This window comes from Saccharomyces mikatae (assembly GCF_947241705.1).
Source record: "Saccharomyces mikatae IFO 1815 strain IFO1815 genome assembly, chromosome: 13".
Taxonomy (NCBI): domain Eukaryota; kingdom Fungi; phylum Ascomycota; class Saccharomycetes; order Saccharomycetales; family Saccharomycetaceae; genus Saccharomyces; species Saccharomyces mikatae.
In genome coordinates this window covers 463,369-485,443 of record NC_079268.1, presented here as the reverse complement: position 1 = coordinate 485,443, position 22,075 = coordinate 463,369, and the positions used below count along the sequence as shown (strand labels likewise).

The following is a 22,075-nucleotide window of genomic DNA, read 5'->3' as shown; positions in this document are numbered from 1 at the left end:
TCTACTGAAAAACTCTCAAATTCAACTATTCATTTATCAATGACTTGATTTTAGCTGTCATTAGTTTTTGTTAAAAAAATATATATATATATGTATATACTAAAAAGATACATGACTACCGAAATGATAGAATGTATTATATAAGCACCGTTGAACAATAATAAAGTCTGGGCCCCAATTGAGAATAAACTTTGGAATTTAATACTTACCGCCGGTACGCTTATGACGTAATTCGATTTGTTGCTTTTCAACTTCAGGGTCGAAATTTATAAATTCATCTAGACCGCTACCACCTGCAACCATTGGCAAAACAGGAATTTTTTTATCAACCTCCACTTCAAGCAGAACTGGGCCTTTGGTGGAAACAAACTCTTTCAACTTAGCATCCAATTCTTCTTGCTTCTTGACTCTTAAACCTTTTAGGCCCATAGCGTCTGCTAATTTCACGAAGTCAGGATTCAACTGGTGTGTGTGCGAATAACGATGTTCGTAGAATAATGATTGCCATTGAGTGACCATACCTTGCTCCTCATTGTTCAAAACCAAAATCTTAACCGGTGTACCGGCTTGAACAGCAGAACTCAATTCCGTTAGAGTCATGTTAAAAGATGCATCACCATCAATATCAATAACCAAAGACTCTGGTTTAGCAACTTGAGCACCAATGGCGGCTGGGAGACCGTAACCCATAGTACCTAAACCACCCGAAGTAATAAATGTACGGGGGTTTTTCCACGTCCAGTGTTGAGCAGCCCACATTTGATGTTGCCCCACACCCGTTGTGACAATTACATGTCTTCCTGTGTCGTTAGCGATCTTAGATAGTTTTTTTATGACTGTCTGTGGTTTAATTTTGGATCCTGGAGTCTCCTTCATAAAAGCGTATGGATATTTCTTCTTCCATTTATTTATTTGATCAAACCATTCTGATCTCTCCTTCACGGGGAAAATCTTGGACATCATTTTTTCTATGTTGGTAGTAGCATCACCCTCCACCGCTATTTGAGTTTGAACGACTTTATTTATGTTTTTTGGGCTAACTTCAAAATGAATGATACCACCTCTGCCTTCCGCAGCAGCACGACGAGCTTCTGGCGCGAATTTCGAGATATTACCTGTGACACGATCGTCGAATCTAGCACCTACTGCAATTATCAAATCGGCATTTTGTATTGCCAAGTTAGCAGTGGCGCAACCATGCATACCAAGCATATCTAAAGACTTTGGATCTTCTTGATCGAAAGAACCCAATCCTTGTAAAGTAGTGGTGACAGGTATTTGGGCACGTCCACTTAATTCTTTTAGTAATCTTGGACCGTCAATATGATTTAGAATACCTGCACCAACGTATAAGACAGGTTTCTTTGCTAGATTGATCAAATCAGCCGCCTTGTTAATACTTTGCATGACAAATTCATCCTGTGTGTGACTGGTTAATTGGTTTAGCGCGTTTGATGGGAGAGTGGTTTTGGTGGGAATTGGGTTTCTTAAGATAGCTGCAGTAACATCCTTTGGCAGATCAACCAAAACTGGGCCTGGTCTACCACTTGTGGCAATTTCAAAGGCTTCATTAATACGCAATGGCAGTTCTTCTACAGACTTTACCATAACATTCCATTTGGTACAGGACCTGGAAATACCGACGACGTCAGCTTCTTGAAAGGCATCGGTACCGATGGCAGTAGTTGGGACTTGTCCCGTGAAAACAACCATTGGAATACCATCAGCAAAGGCATCTGCCATTGGCGTAACAACGTTGGTCGCACCAGGACCAGAAGTAACTAATACAACCCCTGGTTTACCAGAAGCTCTAGCATAGCCTTCGGCCATATGGCCGGCACCTTGTTCGTGTTTTGGAAGAACAAAATTGAACTTATCACTATTATGGATGGCATCATAAACAGGTAAGATTGCACCACCTGGATAACCGAATACGGTGTCAACATTTTGTCTGGACATCATTTCGTTGAATATCTGACCACCAGTTAAACCCACAAATGAGGTATCCATATCAGGTTCAGTGCGCAGTCTTTTAGCCAATTTCGAAGGTTCTGCTGCCTGTTCCAACGGATCGACATTGAAACTTGGGGCAGGCTCTGGTCTATTGGAGGCTGGTAGTGGGGATGCACTATAATAACGCGAGGAAGAACTATAAAAGCGTTGCGCGAGAGCTACGGATCTCATGGCTGGTGTGTTGCGATATGCGATCTGTTGGAAGCAACGCTTAATAGCGAAGTTTTTTAAAGTAGATTGTCTGATCATTTGGAATGTGATTCAGTTATGTTATGAGCTATAAGGGTATAGGTTTTGTAAAATGGTAGAATGCACTATATTGAAATTAGGAAATTTTATGTACTTTTCACTTCAGATGACTTGAGAAACTGTGGCTGACGGTACTTTTATTCAAGCAATGAAGGCAAAAAATACAATAAAAAATGCGGTGCAAAGTAGATCTGATTTTTTAATTAGGGATGGTGGAGGAAGGATTTAGGAAGATGAAAATTTGATAAGAGAATAAATTATAGCATATATATCAACCAGATAAGAGAAATACATGTTCATCAAAAAATTTATTTTCTTTTTTTTTTAAGAATGAATCATCGCTACCGAATAGATGCAAGATTCAAAAAAAAAGAAAAAAGACGAACATTGTGGGCGTGAGGCGCTGATATTTCCGCGCCGAAGCCAACGGCGGCATTCAAGCCGGTACCGGCTGTTAGGTATGTGTCATTGTGCATCTGTAACGACTACAAGGTCACAATGACAGACAACGGAAGGACAGTAATTATAGCATTAGTGGCAAAGCTCTGTTTCCAAACTTTATTAGGTTTGTATATGTGTGGTAATATATAAAAGAATGTAGTCATATAAAAAAAACTAATAGAAAAACTGAAAGTCATATTATATGAAATTAATGGCGTAACATAATAAATAGATAAGAGGAGAGGAAATAAGACAAAATTTCGCAGATCTATCTGTTTACTTTATTATCAGGTTCTCCCCTCCTCAGACTTTCGTAAAGTCTTAAAAATTCACCTTGAGACATGTTAGAAATATCAACGTTTTTTGGTATTTCTACCTCTGCGGGTAGTCTTCCCTCCTTAACGTCCTCAACATCAGAACTGTCCTGCGAACACATAGAAGATCTTCTCATGTTCGGCAACTTTTCTTGCTGATTTGTCTTAGGTTGACGATATTCCTTCGAAAACATAACCTGTGTCCTGCTGTCTCCTGTGTTGTTGTGGTTTCCTCCATACACACTTGGATCTGCGTGTTTTTTCTTGTCGTATACTGCAAATGCATCCCAAAAACTACCCATATTTGATGTTTCGTTCGGTTAGATTTATTTGATTTGTTTGAACGGAGACATCAAGAAGATTGCTTTACAATGATATCTAGGGGGCGGCGCATATACGCTCCCTTTTATATGTTTAATTGTAATACATTGGTGATCTTTGCCGAGCAAAAGGCTTTATCACATATCATTACCCCACCCTGCTCCTCCTTATTTCCCTATTTCTGTCACCAATACTTCATATCAAGTATCTGAAAACCCAGCCATAGAAGCAATAATTCACTACAGTACGTTAATTCAATGTTTCTCAGTTAGGGGATGCGGCTGTTGCCCGTTGGCCGCCCTTCCAGTAGCCGGGGCGTGATGCATGGGGTTTTTAAGAGTGCAGAGAAGTCACTCTTTTGTGCTGGAGTGACACAACCGGCTTCATGATGTATCAGGTTTTACGAAAATAAAGATCAACAGGCTTAGTAAAATAAGGACGCTGACGCCACCTTCTGTTCTTTCGTTTCGCCTTAATTATTGAATGCAGAAAGAATTTTTGCCAAACTTTTTTTTGAAATCTTTCTACTTCAGTTGGGTTCTGTAAAATGGTGACGCTGCTGCTTAGAGTGAAGTTTAAGGACGGTCTTTATATAAAGTATAGGTTTTATAAAAATATAATTCTTTATTATATGTGATGATATTTGTTGTAATATAAATCAACTATCATTTACTAACTAGTATTTACGTTACTAGTATATTATCATATAGGGTGTTAGAAGATGACGCAAATGATGAGAAATAGTCATCTAAACTAGTGGAAGCTGAAACGCAAGGATTGATAATGTAATAGGATCAATGAATAACAACATATAAAACGATGACAAAGCATATACAGAATTATGTAGAATTACGAGTTCCATTTATTGGATTCCTATATCCTCGAGGAGAACTTCTAGTATATCTACATACCTAATATTATTGCCTTTATCAACAATGGAATCCCAACAATCATCTCAAAATTCACCGATTTCTCAAAATCAGAGTGTTGATGATAAGAATTTGGTGATAACTCATCTTCTTATATACTAAGTTCTGGACAATTAATAGATCTTTATCTTATTAGTGCAGGAAATTCTATAATTAGAATTTCCCTACTCCAATTAAATTGGTATCACCATAAGAATGTTAGTATTAATTTACTCAACATTATTAGTATCATGTTGAAGAATGTTCGTCATCAACTACAACAATTTATATGAATAGATGTATAGTAGAAATCACTTATTTCAACATAAATGGAGGAACAACTTTAAATTTGGATGAGTTCAACTTTAAAAATTGATAGTAAACTTTTTGGATTAACAAAAAATAATAATTCATAGCCTTGTTGGCGCAATCGGTAGCGCGTATGACTCTTAATCATAAGGTTAGGGGTTCGAGCCCCCTACAGGGCTATATTTTTATTAATATTTGATACAATCATGCCGTAGGTCTTCTTATTTAGTTCGAAGTCAAAGTACCTAGGACATCTAGTCCAACCGAACTATTTTTGTCGATCCAGTCATTATATTAGATTAAAGGCTTCATTGCATTACAGAATTTTGAAATGGAATAGGATTATTGTCGTTAGCAATTTATAATGCTAATTACGACATATTTTCAGTTAGATCTTGAGATAGCGTTAGTAATCCATTAAGCGGAGTGCCTTTGTACATGTTGTTCACATGCTTTGAAATATCTTGTCGTTGACAGCCCCATATCTGTCGAGGCGTTCGTTGTCATGGAAAAAAAATGAACAAAAAAGGGTATCGCCAATAGAGTAAAAATTTCATAAATGAGAGGTCAGAACGTAAGTGCATAGAATATATCTCGTATCATAGTAATGTCAAGTGAATCAACGACTTTTATCATAGATGTGTCACCATCAATGTTGAAAAATGATAATGTTTCTAAGTCAATGGCATATCTGGAGTATACTTTATTAAACAAATCTAAAAAAAGTAGAAAAACAGATTGGATAAGTTGTTATCTCGCAAACTGTCCCTTATCTGAGAATTCCCAGGAAGTCCCAAACGTGTATCAAGTACAAACTTTTTTGGCTCCTGTTACCACAACAGGCACGATTAAATTTATAAGACGTTTGAAACAATATTGTGATCAGCATATTCAGGATACTCCAGTCGAAGACTTACAATCAATGATTCAATGCCTATTGGTTGCCTCACTAGATATTAGGCAACAGTTCAAAGCAAGAAAAATTCTGAAGCAAATTGTTGTGTTCACCGATAATCTTGATGAGCTAGATATTACCGAGGAAGAGATAGATGTGCTAGTAGAAGAACTAAATGCAAGAATAATTTTGGTTGACTGCGGTAAAAATGTTCAAAATGAAAAGAAACAATCGAACTGGTTGAAATTAGTAAAAGCGATACCGAATTCAAGGATCTATAATATAAATGAGCTTCTCATTGAAATCACTTCTCCAGCTACATCTATAGTTAAGCCAGTAAGACTATTCTCAGGCGAGCTTCGTTTAGGAGCAGATATATTGTCAACACAAACGTTAACTTCCACTGACAGTACGCAAGATGAAAACTGTTTGTGCATCAAAGTAGAAGCCTTTCCTGCCACCAAAGCAGTATCAGGTTTAAATAGGAAAACCGTTGTTAAGGTCGGGGATTCACAGAAGAAAGAAAGATATGTGGGCGTTAAATCCGTAATCGAATATGAAATCCACAACGCAGAAAAGGGAAAAAAAGGCAATGAAGGTGACAGGCCCACATCCTCTTATATCCCTGTGACCATATCCAAAGATTCTGTAACGAAGGCATACCGCTATGGTACAGACTACATAGTGCTACCCTCCGTTTTGGTCGATCAAACTGTATATGAAACCTTTCCTGGGCTGGATCTGAGAGGGTTTTTGGACAAAGAAGCTCTTCCAAGATATTATTTGACGTCAGAATCTTCTTTCATTATCGCGGATACAAGACTCGGTTGTTTATCTGACTCGATGGCCTTTGGTGCCCTGGTGGACGTTATGTTGGAGAATAGGAAAATTGCTGTTGCAAGGTACGTGAGCAAGAAAGATAGTGAAGTGAATATGTGTGCACTGTGTCCCGTTCTAATTGAACATAGTAACATTAATTCAGAAAAGAAGGTCGTTAAAAGCCTTACTCTATGTAGATTGCCATTTGCAGAAGACGAAAGGGTAACCGATTTTCCCAAACTACTGAATAGAACAACTACGTCCGGGGCGCCGCTTGAAAAGGAAACAGCCGAACATGAAATCGATGAGCTTATGGAACGATTTGTGGATGCAATGGATACGGATGACTTACCAGAGATTTCACCTGACAACTACTTTCAACCTATTAATGAAGTAACAACAGACACTTCTCTTCCACTTCCTTCTGTAAAAGAAGAAAACGAGGCGAACAAACTAGATCCTTTAAGGATACCTACAGTTTTTATCTATAGGCAGCAACAGGTATTGTTAGAATGGATTCACCAATTAATGATTAACGATTCCAAAGAATTCGAAATCCCGGACCTGCCGGACTCACTGAAGAAAAAAATAAGCCCTTATATACACAAGAAGTTCGATAGCACAAAACTAGTTGAGATCCTTCAAATCAAAAAAGTAGACAAATTTAAAGTCGCCTTTGAATTAAAGAATGAACTCGAGAGAGAAAAAATTCCAGACTTAGAGACGTTATTGAAGCGTGGAGAACAACGCAGTGCCGAGTCGAAACATTTATAAAGAGCTCGAGGGTGCTTGACACCCTCTGATCCGTGTTCCGTCGTCAGGGTAAAAAATAAAAATAAAAACAGCGGGTGCATAATGGGCGTATAAATAATCTGCATTATTTTCTTGGAACTATTAGCGTTAATCATGCAGGTCGCTTTTTCTCCTTTAAGTTTTCTCCCTGTCAGCGTTCCTAAGCAAAATGCAACACCTGTAAGACATGAACAGATGGCGTTCCGAGTACGTACAAAAGTGATGCTATTATTCGTTGAGGTCGAGCAATTCTTCTATCTCAACACACGCTGCCACCCCTGAGCTTACGAGCTAAGGACAGCAGGACCAACTTTGTCTTTTCTAGGGAGAGACGCCGAGCTTGGTCTCGGCCAACAGATGCGCGGGGCTCGAAAAAAGGGGTGGTGTCGCGCGCTGCTTTTCGTGGGGAAGCTAAGTAAAGGGGGACGTTATACTTTTATTGTGTGTAGTTCCAGGAACAGACAGGGGTTAGAAAGTGTAAAAAAAAGTTGATACTTTCAGGATCTGGATGACTGTGGCCCGAACAACGTAGGAAATATAAAAAGGTACCATTGATATTGTTTCCCTTTCGAAGGTTGTTTTCTTTGCCCTTTTTTTTTTCTGACCATACAACAGCACAGCAAAAGAAGATTGAGCCAATCTTTCGCACTAAAAAAAGCTAGAAGAGTTAACACCTAAATGTCATTTGAAATCAAAACAGTTCCCACCAAACCATATGAAGATCAGAAGCCCGGTACTTCTGGTTTGCGTAAGAAGACGAAGGTCTTTAAGGACCAACCTAACTACACGGAGAATTTTATTCAATCGATTATGGAGGCTATTCCTGAGGGTTCCAAAGGAGCCACTCTTGTTGTGGGTGGTGATGGCCGGTACTACAATGATGTCATTCTTCATAAGATTGCCGCCATCGGTGCCGCAAACGGGGTGAAAAAACTAGTTATTGGTCAACATGGTCTTTTGTCTACGCCCGCTGCTTCTCACATCATGAGGACGTATGAAGAAAAGTGCACTGGGGGCATTATCTTGACTGCCTCACACAATCCAGGTGGTCCAGAGAATGATATGGGTATTAAGTACAACTTATCGAATGGGGGTCCAGCTCCTGAATCGGTCACAAATGTTATTTGGGATATTTCCAAGAAATTAACTAGTTATAAAATCATCAAAGATTTTCCAGAACTAGACTTGGCGACAATAGGGAAAAACAAGAAATATGGCCCATTACTTGTTGACATTATTGATATTACAAAGGATTATGTTGATTTCTTGAAAGAAATTTTTGATTTCAAACTAATAAAAAAATTCATCGATAACCAACGCTCAACTAAGAATTGGAAATTACTTTTTGACAGTATGAACGGTGTGACAGGCCCATATGGTAAAGCTATCTTTGTTGATGAATTTGGTTTACCAGCGGATGAAGTTCTGCAAAATTGGCATCCATCTCCTGATTTTGGCGGTATGCATCCAGACCCAAATCTGACTTATGCTAGTACGTTAGTAAAAAGGGTAGATCGTGAAAAGATTGAGTTCGGTGCTGCCTCTGACGGTGACGGTGATAGAAACATGATATACGGTTATGGTCCATCTTTCGTCTCTCCAGGTGACTCTGTCGCTATTATAGCCGAATATGCCGCTGAGATCCCTTATTTCGCCAAACAAGGTATCTATGGTCTGGCTCGTTCTTTCCCTACTTCAGCAGCCATTGATCGTGTTGCCAAAGCTCATGGGCTGAATTGTTACGAGGTCCCAACTGGTTGGAAATTTTTCTGTGCTTTGTTCGATGCCAAGAAATTATCTATCTGTGGTGAAGAATCATTTGGTACTGGTTCAAATCATGTAAGAGAAAAGGACGGTGTATGGGCCATTATGGCATGGTTGAACATCTTGGCCATCTATAACAAACATCATCCAGAAAACGAAGCCTCTATCAAGACGATACAAAATGAATTCTGGGCCAAATACGGTCGTACATTCTTTACTCGTTATGATTTTGAAAAAGTTGAAAGCCAGAAAGCTAACAAGATTGTTGACCAGTTAAAGGCTTACGTTACTAAATCCGGCGTAGTCAGTTCCGCTTTCCCAGCCGATGAATCTCTCAAGGTCACCGATTGTGGTGATTTTTCTTACACTGATTTGGATGGTTCTGTTTCCGACCATCAAGGTCTATATGTCAAACTTTCCAATGGTGCAAGATTTGTTTTAAGGCTGTCTGGTACTGGTTCTTCAGGTGCTACTATCAGATTGTACATTGAAAAGTATTGCGATGATGAATCGCAATACCATAAGACTGCTGAAGAGTACTTGAAACCAATCATAAACTCAGTCATCAAATTCTTAAACTTCAAGCAGGTTTTGGGAACTGATGAACCAACCGTTCGTACGTAAACACGGACAGTTACTAATGGCTTGATGATTTTCACTTTCTTTAATGAATATTAACGTAAAGGCAAAAGAATATTACGTTTCTTTTAACACATACTTTATATACTTAATAGATCCATACTTTAACATGTTGAGCAAAAATTGCATTGGTTTCTGAAATTTTCGTACTTCTTTTTCTCAAGGAGCTGATTATTTTGGATCAATTTGATATTCTCTTCAGGTTTCTATTTTCTAATTATATCTATTTCCTGTGAAGTTTCCCAATCTGGAGTATCCCCGAATTCAGATTGCTTACCCCGAGTTTTTTATTATATTTCCCTCGAGAAATCTGTAAAATGGCAGACACTCATAGATTTATAAATAAAATGATGAAATTAAAGCAGCGTGAAACTAGTCCAGAAACATCTCGGTAGATTAACAATCATTACATATATAAATATATACAATAGCATGCATTCGTGGCGAATATCAAAATTTAAACTAGGGAAATCCAAGGACGATGATAATAGTGAAGATGAGAATGAAAAATCGTGGGGTAATGGCCTGTTTCATTTCCACCATGGAGAAAAGCATCATGATGGCAGCCCGAAGAACCATAATCATGATCGTGAACAGCATATAAGAAAGATCAATACAAATGAGACTTTGCCCAGTTCCTTAAGTTCCCCTAAATTACGTAATGATGCATCCTTCAAGAACTCATTCGGAACCGAAAGTGTCAATTCCAAGGCTTTTGAAAGGAAAGCAAGTGAATCATCGACAGAAACGAAAGCACCAAACTCAGCGTCCGGATTAATGACTGTAAAAGTGTACTCCGGAAAAGATTTTACGCTTCCCTTTCCAATTACCTCCAACATTACTATTTTGCAAAAGCTATTAAGCTCCGGTGTCCTTAGTTCATCACCTAATGTTGCCTCGGAGGTTGAAACCATAATGAAGCAGTTGCCACGATACAAGACTGTAGACCAGGATCCAACAGGTGAGGGCTTAATAGATAGAGTTTATGCTACTAAGTTCATTCCTTCAACTATAGTATTGCCTGGTTCAACGAACCCCAGTCCATTGCTCTATTTCACAATTGAATTTGATAATTCTATCACCACCATCAGCCCTGAGATAGGCACGATGGAGCAACCCGTGTTTAATAAAATATCGACATTTGATGTGACAAGAAAACTAAGATTTTTAAAAATTGATGTCTTTGCAAGAATACCATCTTTACTCCTACCCTCTAAAAACTGGCAACAGGAAATCAGCGAACAAGACGGAACATTGAATGAGATTTTAAAAAAAATAAATACAAACCAGGACATCCATTTGGATTCCTTTCATTTACCATTGAACTTAGAAATTGATTCTGCTGCTCAAATAAGACTATACAATCATCATTGGATTTCGCTAGAGAGGGGATATGGGAAACTGAACATTACTGTGGATTACAAACCTTCTAAAAACAAACCCCTCTCTATTGATGATTTTGATCTATTAAAAGTTATCGGAAGAGGTTCGTTCGGTAAAGTAATGCAAGTCAGGAAAAAGGATACACAAAAAATCTACGCTTTGAAGGCGTTGAGAAAGGCTTACATTGTATCTAAATGTGAAGTAACGCATACGTTAGCAGAAAGAACTGTTCTGGCGAGAGTTGACTGCCCCTTTATTGTTCCACTAAAGTTTTCATTTCAATCTCCAGAAAAACTGTATCTTGTACTTGCTTTCATTAATGGAGGTGAACTTTTTTATCATTTACAACACGAAGGACGCTTTAGTCTAGCACGATCCCGCTTTTATATTGCAGAATTATTGTGTGCTCTCGATTCATTACACAAGCTCGACGTCATTTATCGTGACTTGAAACCCGAGAACATTCTACTGGATTATCAAGGACACATTGCGTTATGTGATTTTGGGCTTTGCAAACTGAATATGAAAGATAATGACAAAACAGACACTTTCTGTGGTACTCCTGAATACTTGGCACCAGAAATATTGTTGGGGCAAGGCTACACCAAAACCGTTGACTGGTGGACATTGGGTATTCTATTATATGAGATGATGACAGGGTTACCACCTTACTATGATGAAAACGTCCCTGTGATGTACAAGAAAATTCTACAACAACCATTATTATTCCCTGATGGGTTTGATCCTGCCGCTAAGGACCTGTTAATTGGTCTCTTGAGCAGAGATCCAAATAGAAGACTGGGTGTGAACGGGACGGATGAAATCCGCAATCATCCCTTTTTCAAAGACATTTCATGGAAAAAACTGCTCATGAAGGGCTACATTCCTCCTTACAAGCCACTTGTTAAAAGTGAGATAGATACGGCAAATTTTGATCAAGAGTTCACTAAGGAAAAACCAATCGATAGTGTCGTAGACGAGTATTTAAGTGCAAGCATGCAAAAGCAGTTTGGCGGGTGGACATATATAGGTGACGAACAATTGGGCGACACCGTCTCCCAGGGAAAAAGCCTTCGTTAGAAGCAAGCCAAGCCGAAATGAGTCGGCCCGAGCCGAATTCCGCAGGTATAGCCGCAAGGCCTCACTATTCTAAACATGGATAGCACAACTTAATTGTGACACGCAGCCTGTTACTATCGTGGTTAGAGTGAACAAGGACAAGTGAATCCAGACGTCTAGGAGTTGCCCGCGGAGACCTTACTTTTGTTCTGCAAATTTCTCACACGATTATAGTGTTGCTTATTTATGTCTCTACACCGCATCTTCAGAGTTCTCGCCGTCTACGGAATTGAAATTAAAGACCCGAACTGCCTCTGGCCGAACGTCGGGCGCTTATATCCGCGGGTGTCAAAGAGAAACCCGCGGGGCGCAAATCGAGTTTACCGGAACTTTGCCAAACGGCGATGGACCCTTGCATTGCCTAGAGAGAAGATTCGCTTTTCAGCAGTTGCCGCTTTTCTTACTTAGTCTGGGCCGGGAGTAGCTTCTTTTCTCCGCGGATGATCCTGGATCTCCTTGCGCGCACTCAGCCATGGGGAGCCTTACCTGGTCCCGTAAAGGGGAAAAGTCTACCTCATTTGCCTCGCACGGTGAAATCGCAAAAAAGAAAAGAAAAAGCTTAATGGGCGAAGTCTACAATATATACTTTTTGTATATTTTTAAAATACATATATATACAACATATAAATAGATATATGTGAGGCAAAAAGAAAAGCTCGGTAATATTCAACGAATCTCGTTGCTATTGTATAGTTTCAATCGTGTTGGTTATACATAAAAGTGTGTAAATTCAACATAGTTTCTTTTTTTTTTCACTTTCGCTGTTAGGGGGGACACATTTTTTTTGCCCTTTCTTGAGCTTCGTAAGCGAGTTCTACCAATATTTCTTCCTAGGATACAATACGCGTTCGTACAAGTTCTCAATTGGACCGTATAGAGCACACTATTACAGTTCATTTTAGATCATCGAGCAGAGAGGGGAAAGAAGAAGAAAGATAATTAAAGAGTTGGAGTGAAACCAGTTGTTAAATTTGTGCCATTGTGTATACGGAAGAGGCGTATAGTATCTCACAGGAAATGATAAATATGACAAAAGCGATGGAAGCTAAAACAAGTATAAACAAAGTAAAATCTGAGGTCAGTAACTCTTCCAATACAACAGGATCCGAAGAAGAGAATCGATCGCACCGAGGGAGTTTTGACGGTGAATCTAGTTCCAGTGAAAGCAAAAGCAAACTGAACCTTGAATTTTCTGCAGATATTGAGCCATTGAAGTTCAGAATGACAAAGACAAACAATACCAACAGCAAAATCAATCATGGTAGTAATGACAGTAATGTCACAGATTCATTTATGAGACTAAAAGAACACTTACAAAGGGGCAACACTCTAACTTCGAACCTGAGAGTTAATGAATTTTATCCCTTCAATTCCATTGATACCGAACAATTTGAAAACTATTTAAGGGAACCAAAGTACATCAAAATGTTGAAACGGCGGAAAAACCTAAAGCAGTTCAGAAGATTATTTCTTGCTCAAGAACTAATGGCATACGAAGGTGATACAATCACATCAGCTTCCAAGTCATCTGAACCCACCTCTAAAGCCATATGGAGTACAAAGTTCAGCTGCGATGGAAAGTTCATGGCTACCGGCAGTAAAGATGGTAGAATAAGAATATGGAAAGTAATTGGCTCCCCCGTAGAAAGAGCCGAATTGGACTCCAGTGCAGAATCGAATAAAGAAGCACGCGCTAAGTCGATGCGTATCAAGCAACAGGTCAATTCATTAAACAATCCGAAAGAGAAACAATATTTGGACGTTGCTACAGAGAAATATGAGGAGAAAGAAAAACTATTGAACTTGTATGCACCTGTGTTCCATCCAACGCCCTTGCGACTCTACAAAGAACATGTACAAGATGTTTTGGATATAAATTGGTCAAAGAATAATTTTATTCTGTCAGCTTCGATGGATAAGACGGTCAAGTTATGGCATCCTGATAGGAAAAATTCTCTGAAGACCTTTGTCCATCCCGATTTTGTTACCTGTGTGGAATTTCATCCCACAGACGACAGATTTTTTATTAGCGGTTGTCTGGATCACAAATGCAGATTATGGTCCATCTTGGATGATGAAGTCAGTTTCGAATACGATTGTCAAGATTTAATCACATCTGTTACCTTATCTCCTGATGAAGGGAAGTACACAATAATAGGAACTTTTAATGGATATGTTCATATCCTGATGACTCGGGGTCTTACTCCAGTTTCTTCATTTCATGTAGCCGATAGACAAACACAAGAACAAAACGCGCATGTTATGGTCACAGAAACTGATTCAAAAATTCGTCATGGTCCGCGTGTTACTGGTTTGCAAGCTTTTAGATCTCAGATAGATAATTCGTTCCGTTTAGTGGTTACATCGAATGATTCCAGGATAAGAATTTTCGACTTGGAACAAAGAAAGCTTTTGGAAGTATTGAAGGGATTCCACAGTGGATCCTCCCAACACAAGGCACAGTTGTCTATCTGGCATGGTCAACCAATCGTCGTTAATAGTAGCGACGATCATTGGATTTACGGCTGGAGGTTGAAATCCTCAGATAGGGAAAACGACCAAGAAGAAGTCAAGAGAAAACCTAAGGGATTGGCTCGGTCAGGAAGTCTGAGAAGCATATTCAGTAAATCTATGAGTAGATCGTCCAGCCAGAACACTGAAGAAAAGCCACATCATCACTTGAAACTTAGTAATCTACTTTCCTTGCCTCATCATAGCAATGACCATTTTATCAAAAATACAGATTACATTTCTTTTCATGCACATAATGCCCCAGTCACGTGTGTTAGCATTGCACCCCCGGAAACTTCCAAAACATTGTCCTTATCTAATGATGTCATTTGCGAGCTATCTCTAGAATTCTTTCAGACTTCGGATAGTTTCGATGTTTTAAGTCGCAGTAATGACGATGGCATAATGTCGGATGTAGAATCGTCTTTAGGCTACAACTCTAAACCAAATTCAATTTCTAATACCTCTGCTGCTAGCACTATTCCTGACGTCGTTGACGCTATTGGAACGATATTGATCAGTACTGATAACGTAGGTAACATTCGTGTATTCAGAGCAGACATGCCTTCAGTTATAAGAAAGCGCGTATTACTCAAGCTGCAAGAATATAATAGGGAGGTTCGGAGAAGATTCAACAGCTCTGATTCCTTGCATTCTTTGGGCAGAAGCTTCAATTCAAGGGGGAAATCAAACGCAGCTGGTCAACCGACGACAACAACTTATAATAATACCGCGAAAAGCTATGTAACAGGCCGTGGATACTCTAATATATGTCCTAAAAGTAGCACATCATTAAAGACACTCGGTAGTAATGCACAACCAAAAACACCAAGAGAAAGCATTTCATCAATTTTCTCTAATACACATGTACCTACTACCCCAACGAGTGCGATAAATTTGCCTCTTCGTTGCAATGTTTGCAATGGTTCAAGATTTGAAGCATTTTCTGGTGCTAATGATCAGCAAGATAGGAACTATTACTGCGTAGACTGCGGTACAGTAGTCAACAACTTCAGATAACACCACTGAACTGAATTTTTTTTTTCCTTGAATGACACCTTAGACTGCATACCAATTTTCGTACATAAAGTAAAAAAACATGATACACTTATATAAAACTTAACTTAATAATTAATGAACGCTAAAAATGAACCTAACAGCCGTTGCAGAAATTCTTTAGCACATCTCTGTAAAAGGATAACGGAACGCGCGTCTCTCAAGGGTAACTATTTAATTCTGATTATACCTCGGCGGCTAATGATGTTTTTTTTTTGGCTATTTAAGGAACTCCAAAATGCATATAAAATGAGTAAGAATTTAAGATACATTCTTTTACTCTATTGAATTACCAAGTGCTAACTATAGTTTGAAATACAGAGGCATTCCATAAATGACAATGAAAGTGCCCAGCATTATACACATCCAGCTCGTTGCCTTTAGAAGGCTTCTAGTAGAAACCAAAGAGCAGTTTTGCTTTGCAGTTAAAAGCATATTCCAGAGAATATTTTGGTGGGTCATGTCATTAAGCTTATTTTCATGGATCTATATAACCATGCAAAATCTCATGATAAAAGCGCTTAGTGTTGGACCAATACCCGAACATGTCTCCTTTATAATGGACGGTAACCGGAGATATGCCAAATCACGAAGGCTACCTGTAAAAAAAGGACACGAGGCTGGTGGGTTGACACTACTAACGCTGTTGTACATATGCAAAAGATTAGGCGTGAAATGCGTTTCCGCCTATGCATTTTCTATTGAAAACTTTAATAGACCAAAAGAAGAAGTAGACACCTTAATGAATTTATTCACAGTAAAGCTTGATGAATTTGCAAAGAGAGCCAATGATTATAAGGATCCTTTGTATGGATCCAAAATAAGGATAGTCGGCGATCAATCTCTACTTTCTCCTGAGATGAGGGAAAGAATTAGAAAAGTAGAAGATATCACAAAAGATGGAGATGATTTTACCTTATATATTTGTTTTCCATACACTTCAAGAAATGACATGTTACATACAATTCGCGAATCTGTTCAAGAATCTTTGGAAAATAAATCACAGAGTAAGATCAATATAAAAAAATTCACCAATAAAATGTACATGGATTTTTATTCCAATAAATGTGAACTATTAATCAGAACTAGTGGACATAGAAGACTGTCAGACTACATGCTATGGCAAGTGCACGAAAATGCTACCATTGAATTCAGTGATACGTTGTGGCCAAATTTTAGTTTCTTTGCCATGTATTCAATGATCCTCAAATGGTCCTTCTTTTGCACCATTCAAAAATACAATGAGAGGAATCATTCCTTGTTTGAGAAAGTATATGAAGGGGTGCCTTCTATACTTAAAAGAAAGAAAACACCTATGTCACTATACCAATTTCCAAACCCCCCTATTTCAGTTTCGATTACAGGTGAAGAATGAATGAAGGGTGTTTAATGAGAAAACTTGAGGAGAACAAGAATGAACGTTTGAAAAAGCAGTTTTTTGATGCCATTATTATATTCTATTATTTTAAATCAGTAGTTTTCTGATATTTAAGTCTGGTATATAAAAACATCCCTGTGCCAAGTGTGTAGCTAATGAAAAAAAAGTAGAAAAACAAAAAATAAAATAAAAAGAAACTCCATTAATGGATACTTTATAATATCCTTAAGCCTTAATAATAAAACCTTCCCTTTCATCTCTACTCAGGTATGCTGTTTTCATCTGTGTTATTTATCTCGTCAGGTACGGTAGTTGATATATTAGGCGTGAATGTACTGGTAGAATTTGAAACGTCCGCTGCAGTAGTAGCAGTAGTGTTTAGGGAGCTCGGTTCATCCGGAGTATTAACGCCTGTAGTAGTGTTCGTAGATCTCATATGGCTTGATCCAACTTCATGACACCAATACCTATGATAACCCCACGCTTTCAATTGACATTTTCTTGAACAATACTTCGTTCTTTTACACCGGCGACATTTCGCGAATTGTCTTGGAAAGTCTTCCCATTTACCGCATGAGAAATTAGCACATTGACGCACACCCAAAACCTCATTCTTTCGGCATGAATTTCTCATAATTACAGAACTCCAATATATAACGTCATGTGTATTTTCAGTATTCACAGTATACTTTTCAACTAAAGGAAAAATGTTTACGAAGTTTGTAGATAATACCTTATGGTTGCATGCACTACTTTTTAAACTTTTCTTCATTTTTTCGTAGTTCCAGTTCCTCTCAAACTTTTCGAATAATTCTTTTCTCAATTTAATTCTTTCCCTGTCTTTACTATTGGAATTGTTATCGCTAGGTTTCGGTACACGATAACGCTCAAACAAATTAAGCACGGGGCAATGATTATTGGATATTTGATTTTGTTTCTCTTGTTGGCATCTACTTGAAAGATTTTCTAACTCTTTGAAAAAACAATCCCTTTTACTAGGTCCTAGCACCTTGTCGCTAGTATTTTTGTCAGTATTTTTTGAGAGATAGGGGTATAGTGAAGAAAACTTTACAGTGACATTTCGTTCCTGTTCTTCTATGTCGCTTTCTTCCGAGATTCTCTGTCTAATTTTTGAAGCCATACTTCTGAATGATAGGGATTCTACAAGCTCAACATTCTGTAGGGTAGATTTCATATAGGTATACTTGGAAACAAATGCTAATAACTGAAGAGACCATATAACGTCGTCTTGTTTAGGAACAATTCTTCCAAGAAAAAATTCACGTGGTGTGGAAATTGTGGGTCTATTAACGTCTGGTTGAGAGAAAAAGTTTTTATATGCATCAAAAAAATTTTCATTTTCTGTTTCACTATCAGTATCGGTACTATCTTCATGTCTTTTAAGATCTGCATCAAAATTATCAGCGAGATCTGAAAATCGGACCCATATATCACTAAAATCAGTTGGAATTGTCATGGATGGTGCCACTAGTCGTTCGTTTAAAAAAATTTTATCATTTGATAATTTCAATTTATCCTGACCTGTAATGAACTCTATATACTGTTGATATGTTTCATTTTCATCCTTCCTCAAAAATTTATACATTGTTTCTGTTGTTATTCCTTTGAAATCAAAGTTCATATTTTGGTCTTTAATGAAGTCATAGTTTTTATGGTATAGTAAATAATTATCCAATACTGTGACCAGCACAGATAAGACGCCAGACATAACCACTTTTTTCCGAATTTGTTCCGTTCCTCTGGTACCTGTTAATACTAAACACTGAAATGTTAATGTCCATTTCCAAGCACATAGAGCCAGTCGTTTTTCCTTCCATAATTTCTTTATGTTCTCATGCTCACTGAAGGTATTTAAGTCCAAATCTAACAATTCATATAGACTTAAATGGCAACTTCTCAGTATTGATACTAATCTTTCTAGAGCACCATCATTGGCTACTGTTTCCCTCACTTTTGATGAATTCGAAGTTAGATATGTTAAGTAGTTTAATGAATTTATTAGTGGGATGCTAGAGTTGATATCCAGTGCTCTTCGGTCATAAACGGTAGACGTGATTGTTACAATAGGTTTATTCGATGCCAATGATCGGTGATTAGAATCTCTCATTTCCCTACTGTTTTGGTCTGTTTATCTAAAGCTACCTTTTTTTTTATTAATGCACGCTACTTAAGTCTATGCGCTGCTTGTAACTCTAAAATGAAGCAATGACAAACGAAAACAAAAACAAAAAATGCTCAGGAAAATGTTCTGTAATGTGAAACAAATGGGAAATTTACCTTGCTATATTAAAAGAATTCCACGTTAGTTGAAGTCGACCGACGAATATGATGAAGTTAGCGGAATAGAAGGAGAACGCCTTATAATCCTAATATAAATAGGTGGAAAGGTTGAATATGGAAATCAACAAAAGCAAAATAAAGAGAAGATTAAGATAATTTTCTGTAGCCTTTAATGAGGGATGTAATTGTGCACAATTAGAGGAACTATACACAGGGAAAAATTTGCTTTATGCAGGAAAATTTTGGAGCACCTTCTCTTTAGTGAGGTGCTCTATACATTTTCGTTTCTATCATTCCATTATCAATAACCCATTTCTTAACTTTTTGCCACTGAACACCCATACATCACATAGACCAATTACCATCGTTAATATCTTGACCTAATACACGATTACAGCTCCCAGCAAGGGGATCGTTCAAGTAAGGAGTGTACTTAGAAAGAATCCTGTTCATTGTATTTTGAAAACAACTGATTAAATAGGGCGAGTATTCTTTCATATTTTTCTCTCTTTTTTCTCCATGCAACAGTGTGAGTAAGTTATTAACTTCTTAGGTAGGGGCTAGAAGTAGCTACCCCGGAGCCAGAAAAAATGTTAATAACCAACATGAAATTGAATCTAGTAGCTTTACGATGAGCTATACATGTTAGTATAATTTTTTAGCCGTAGACTTTAATACACTCGTATTGCTATTAAAATCCGGAGTAGCTGTCGGCGGCTAAATCCTTAAAAAAGTAATAGAGTAAACTTTAAAGTACACTGAAGTAAATTGCTACTAGCTGAATAGAGAAGAGAGAAAGAAAAGCAAAAAAAACAGATAAGAAATACTGCCTAAGGGTTATATTTCGAACTAAATATGTTACTACTATGTTATCATATACAGTGTACGAAGATGAAATAAATGATGAAAAACAGCCATCAAAGTTAGCGGAAGTTAAAGTGCAAGGAATTATAATGTAATAGGATAATTAATGACAACGTATAACACAAAAGAAGAAGTAGATATATAATTATGTATCATTATAAATTTCCTTTTGCAAATTCTTGTATCCCGGAGAAGAATTTCTAGCATATATTTTGTAAGTCTGATAGCATTATTGTCTTTATGTAAAATAGAATCCTAGACAGTTGTCTCAAACTTGCCGTATTACTCAATAATAATATGAAAACATTCATTTTATCGAGGGGCAGTAAACCTATCATTGATAATGTTTTACATAGTCTGATCTTTGTATATACTTAAAGAATAATAAGGCGTGACATAGATCCCTACCCTGTATTACCTTATTTGTCTACACCTGAATTTCATATATTGCAGAAGTAAAAGGAACTTCTTCCTTGGGCCTGAATCACTTTCCAATTATTCAGCAAGAAGACACCAACTCTGGTTGCTGCAAAAGCAGACTATAGACGTGCTTTACAAATATATATAAATAATCATGATCGTCTCCTTTGTTCGGATTCTGGTTTCCTTTAAATTATACTCCCGAATGGGGTCACCGAGACGCGCCTTTTATTTTCTTGCCGAAAGAGAACTAGCCCAGTCCCATGATATATAGAGTAAGTTAATTCTTTAATCATAGTATGTAACTTGAGCATAACCTTGATCTCCAAGAAACTCTGACAAGTAAAGCCATGTCTATCAAAGAAACTGATAGAGAGATTATTTTAACTCATCCAACAGATGAAACTACCAGTGTTCGTATTTTAAAGTACGGTGCTACAGTTTACTCTTGGAAATTAAAATCAGAAGAACAATTGTGGCTCTCTACTGCAGCCAAACTGGATGGCAGCAAGCCTGTAAGAGGTGGTATACCTCTGGTATTTCCTGTATTTGGGAAGAATACCACGGATGAATATTTGAGTAAGTTACCCCAACATGGTCTCGCAAGAAATTCTACTTGGGAGTTCTTGGGCCAAACTAAGGAAAACCCGCTGGCAATACAATTTGGTTTGAAACCTGAAATTGCCAACCCAGAGTTGACCAAGTTGTGGCCAATGAGTTTTCTTTTAATTTTGACTGTCGAGTTGGGCGCTGATTATTTGAAAACGGCAATAGAAGTAGAAAACACATCAAGTTCCAAGGTATTGAAATTCAACTGGTTGTTTCATACATATTTGCGTATTGAAGATATCGAAGGCACAATGGTGTCTAATTTAGCTGGTATGAAACTTTATGATCAATTGTTAAAAGAATCTTACGTCGATAAGCACCCAGTAGTGACTTTCAATCAAGAAACTGATGTCATTTATCAGAATGTTAGTCCTGAACGTGCAATCCAAATTGTTGACAAGGGTGTTCAAATTCATACTTTAAAAAGATTTAATTTACCCGATACTGTTGTTTGGAATCCTTGGGTTGATAAGTCTCAAGGTATGGCTGATTTCGAACCGAAAACTGGATACCAACAAATGATATGTATTGAACCTGGACATGTTCATGACTTTATTACCTTGGCTCCCGGTAAGAAATGGGATGCTTATCAATTGCTCTGTAAGGAAGATTTGAAATACCAAGCTATTCAATAGGTGTTATGAATTTATAGTGACTTTTGTACAGTGCGTTTTTAGTTTTGTATCAATGTACAGACATTTTGATTACCGCTTTTGTTGGCACGATTTTAAAGTTACAATCTGTTCGAGTAAAGATATTAGTTGAGATTCAAGTGAAGTAAAAGCAAGCTGTAAACGAGAAGCTACTTATTTCTGTCTAGTTTGCCTGTTATCCTAGACGTTTCCAGCCAGAATTTTTTAAATCATCTTTTTTTCAAACTGGTATAACAATTAACAAGTGCTTCAAAAAATTATGCTAATAATTACATGACAGTGTTGAAATAAAAATTACCATCAAAGAGTTTGACTTC

The 22,075-nt window shown here is 37.7% G+C and overlaps 9 protein-coding genes and 1 non-coding gene across 10 annotated transcripts; 7 read left to right on the top strand and 3 right to left on the bottom strand.

Annotated features, from left to right (window-relative positions):
* Nucleotides 1–198: 198 nt before the first annotated feature.
* ILV2 (acetolactate synthase catalytic subunit) lies at nucleotides 199–2,262 on the bottom strand (the record flags this gene model as incomplete). Its single annotated transcript, XM_056224823.1, has 1 exon — nucleotides 199–2,262. One exon carries the CDS (start codon nucleotides 2,260–2,262, stop codon nucleotides 199–201), a length of 2,064 nt encoding a protein of 687 aa, XP_056078702.1.
* A 709-nt stretch (nucleotides 2,263–2,971) lies between these two features.
* On the bottom strand, nucleotides 2,972–3,319 carry SPG4 (Spg4p; the record flags this gene model as incomplete). The annotated part of the gene is made up of 1 exon (XM_056224822.1): nucleotides 2,972–3,319. One exon carries the CDS (start codon nucleotides 3,317–3,319, stop codon nucleotides 2,972–2,974), a length of 348 nt encoding a protein of 115 aa, XP_056078701.1.
* Nucleotides 3,320–4,661: 1,342 nt separating this feature from the next.
* Nucleotides 4,662–4,734, top strand: Smki_13.trna13K. Its single transcript has one exon. It is a non-coding gene; the product is annotated as a tRNA-Lys (tRNA).
* A 428-nt stretch (nucleotides 4,735–5,162) lies between these two features.
* On the top strand, nucleotides 5,163–7,043 carry YKU80 (ATP-dependent DNA helicase YKU80; the record flags this gene model as incomplete). The annotated part of the gene is made up of 1 exon (XM_056224821.1): nucleotides 5,163–7,043. One exon carries the CDS (start codon nucleotides 5,163–5,165, stop codon nucleotides 7,041–7,043), a length of 1,881 nt encoding a protein of 626 aa, XP_056078700.1.
* Nucleotides 7,044–7,739: 696 nt separating this feature from the next.
* PGM2 (phosphoglucomutase PGM2) lies at nucleotides 7,740–9,449 on the top strand (the record flags this gene model as incomplete). Its single annotated transcript, XM_056224819.1, has 1 exon — nucleotides 7,740–9,449. The coding sequence occupies one exon, from the start codon at nucleotides 7,740–7,742 to the stop codon at nucleotides 9,447–9,449; it is 1,710 nt and encodes a 569-aa protein (XP_056078699.1).
* A 447-nt stretch (nucleotides 9,450–9,896) lies between these two features.
* YPK2 (putative protein kinase YPK2) lies at nucleotides 9,897–11,927 on the top strand (the record flags this gene model as incomplete). Its single annotated transcript, XM_056224818.1, has 1 exon — nucleotides 9,897–11,927. The coding sequence occupies one exon, from the start codon at nucleotides 9,897–9,899 to the stop codon at nucleotides 11,925–11,927; it is 2,031 nt and encodes a 676-aa protein (XP_056078698.1).
* A 1,065-nt stretch (nucleotides 11,928–12,992) lies between these two features.
* Nucleotides 12,993–15,497, top strand: LAF1 (Laf1p; the record flags this gene model as incomplete). The annotated part of the gene is made up of 1 exon (XM_056224817.1): nucleotides 12,993–15,497. One exon carries the CDS (start codon nucleotides 12,993–12,995, stop codon nucleotides 15,495–15,497), a length of 2,505 nt encoding a protein of 834 aa, XP_056078697.1.
* Nucleotides 15,498–15,873: 376 nt separating this feature from the next.
* SRT1 (ditrans,polycis-polyprenyl diphosphate synthase) lies at nucleotides 15,874–16,908 on the top strand (the record flags this gene model as incomplete). Its single annotated transcript, XM_056224816.1, has 1 exon — nucleotides 15,874–16,908. The coding sequence occupies one exon, from the start codon at nucleotides 15,874–15,876 to the stop codon at nucleotides 16,906–16,908; it is 1,035 nt and encodes a 344-aa protein (XP_056078696.1).
* A 262-nt stretch (nucleotides 16,909–17,170) lies between these two features.
* On the bottom strand, nucleotides 17,171–19,039 carry MUB1 (MYND-type zinc finger protein MUB1; the record flags this gene model as incomplete). Its single annotated transcript, XM_056224815.1, has 1 exon — nucleotides 17,171–19,039. One exon carries the CDS (start codon nucleotides 19,037–19,039, stop codon nucleotides 17,171–17,173), a length of 1,869 nt encoding a protein of 622 aa, XP_056078695.1.
* A 1,807-nt stretch (nucleotides 19,040–20,846) lies between these two features.
* SMKI13G2240 (glucose-6-phosphate 1-epimerase) lies at nucleotides 20,847–21,740 on the top strand (the record flags this gene model as incomplete). Its single annotated transcript, XM_056224814.1, has 1 exon — nucleotides 20,847–21,740. The coding sequence occupies one exon, from the start codon at nucleotides 20,847–20,849 to the stop codon at nucleotides 21,738–21,740; it is 894 nt and encodes a 297-aa protein (XP_056078694.1).
* Nucleotides 21,741–22,075: the final 335 nt, after the last annotated feature.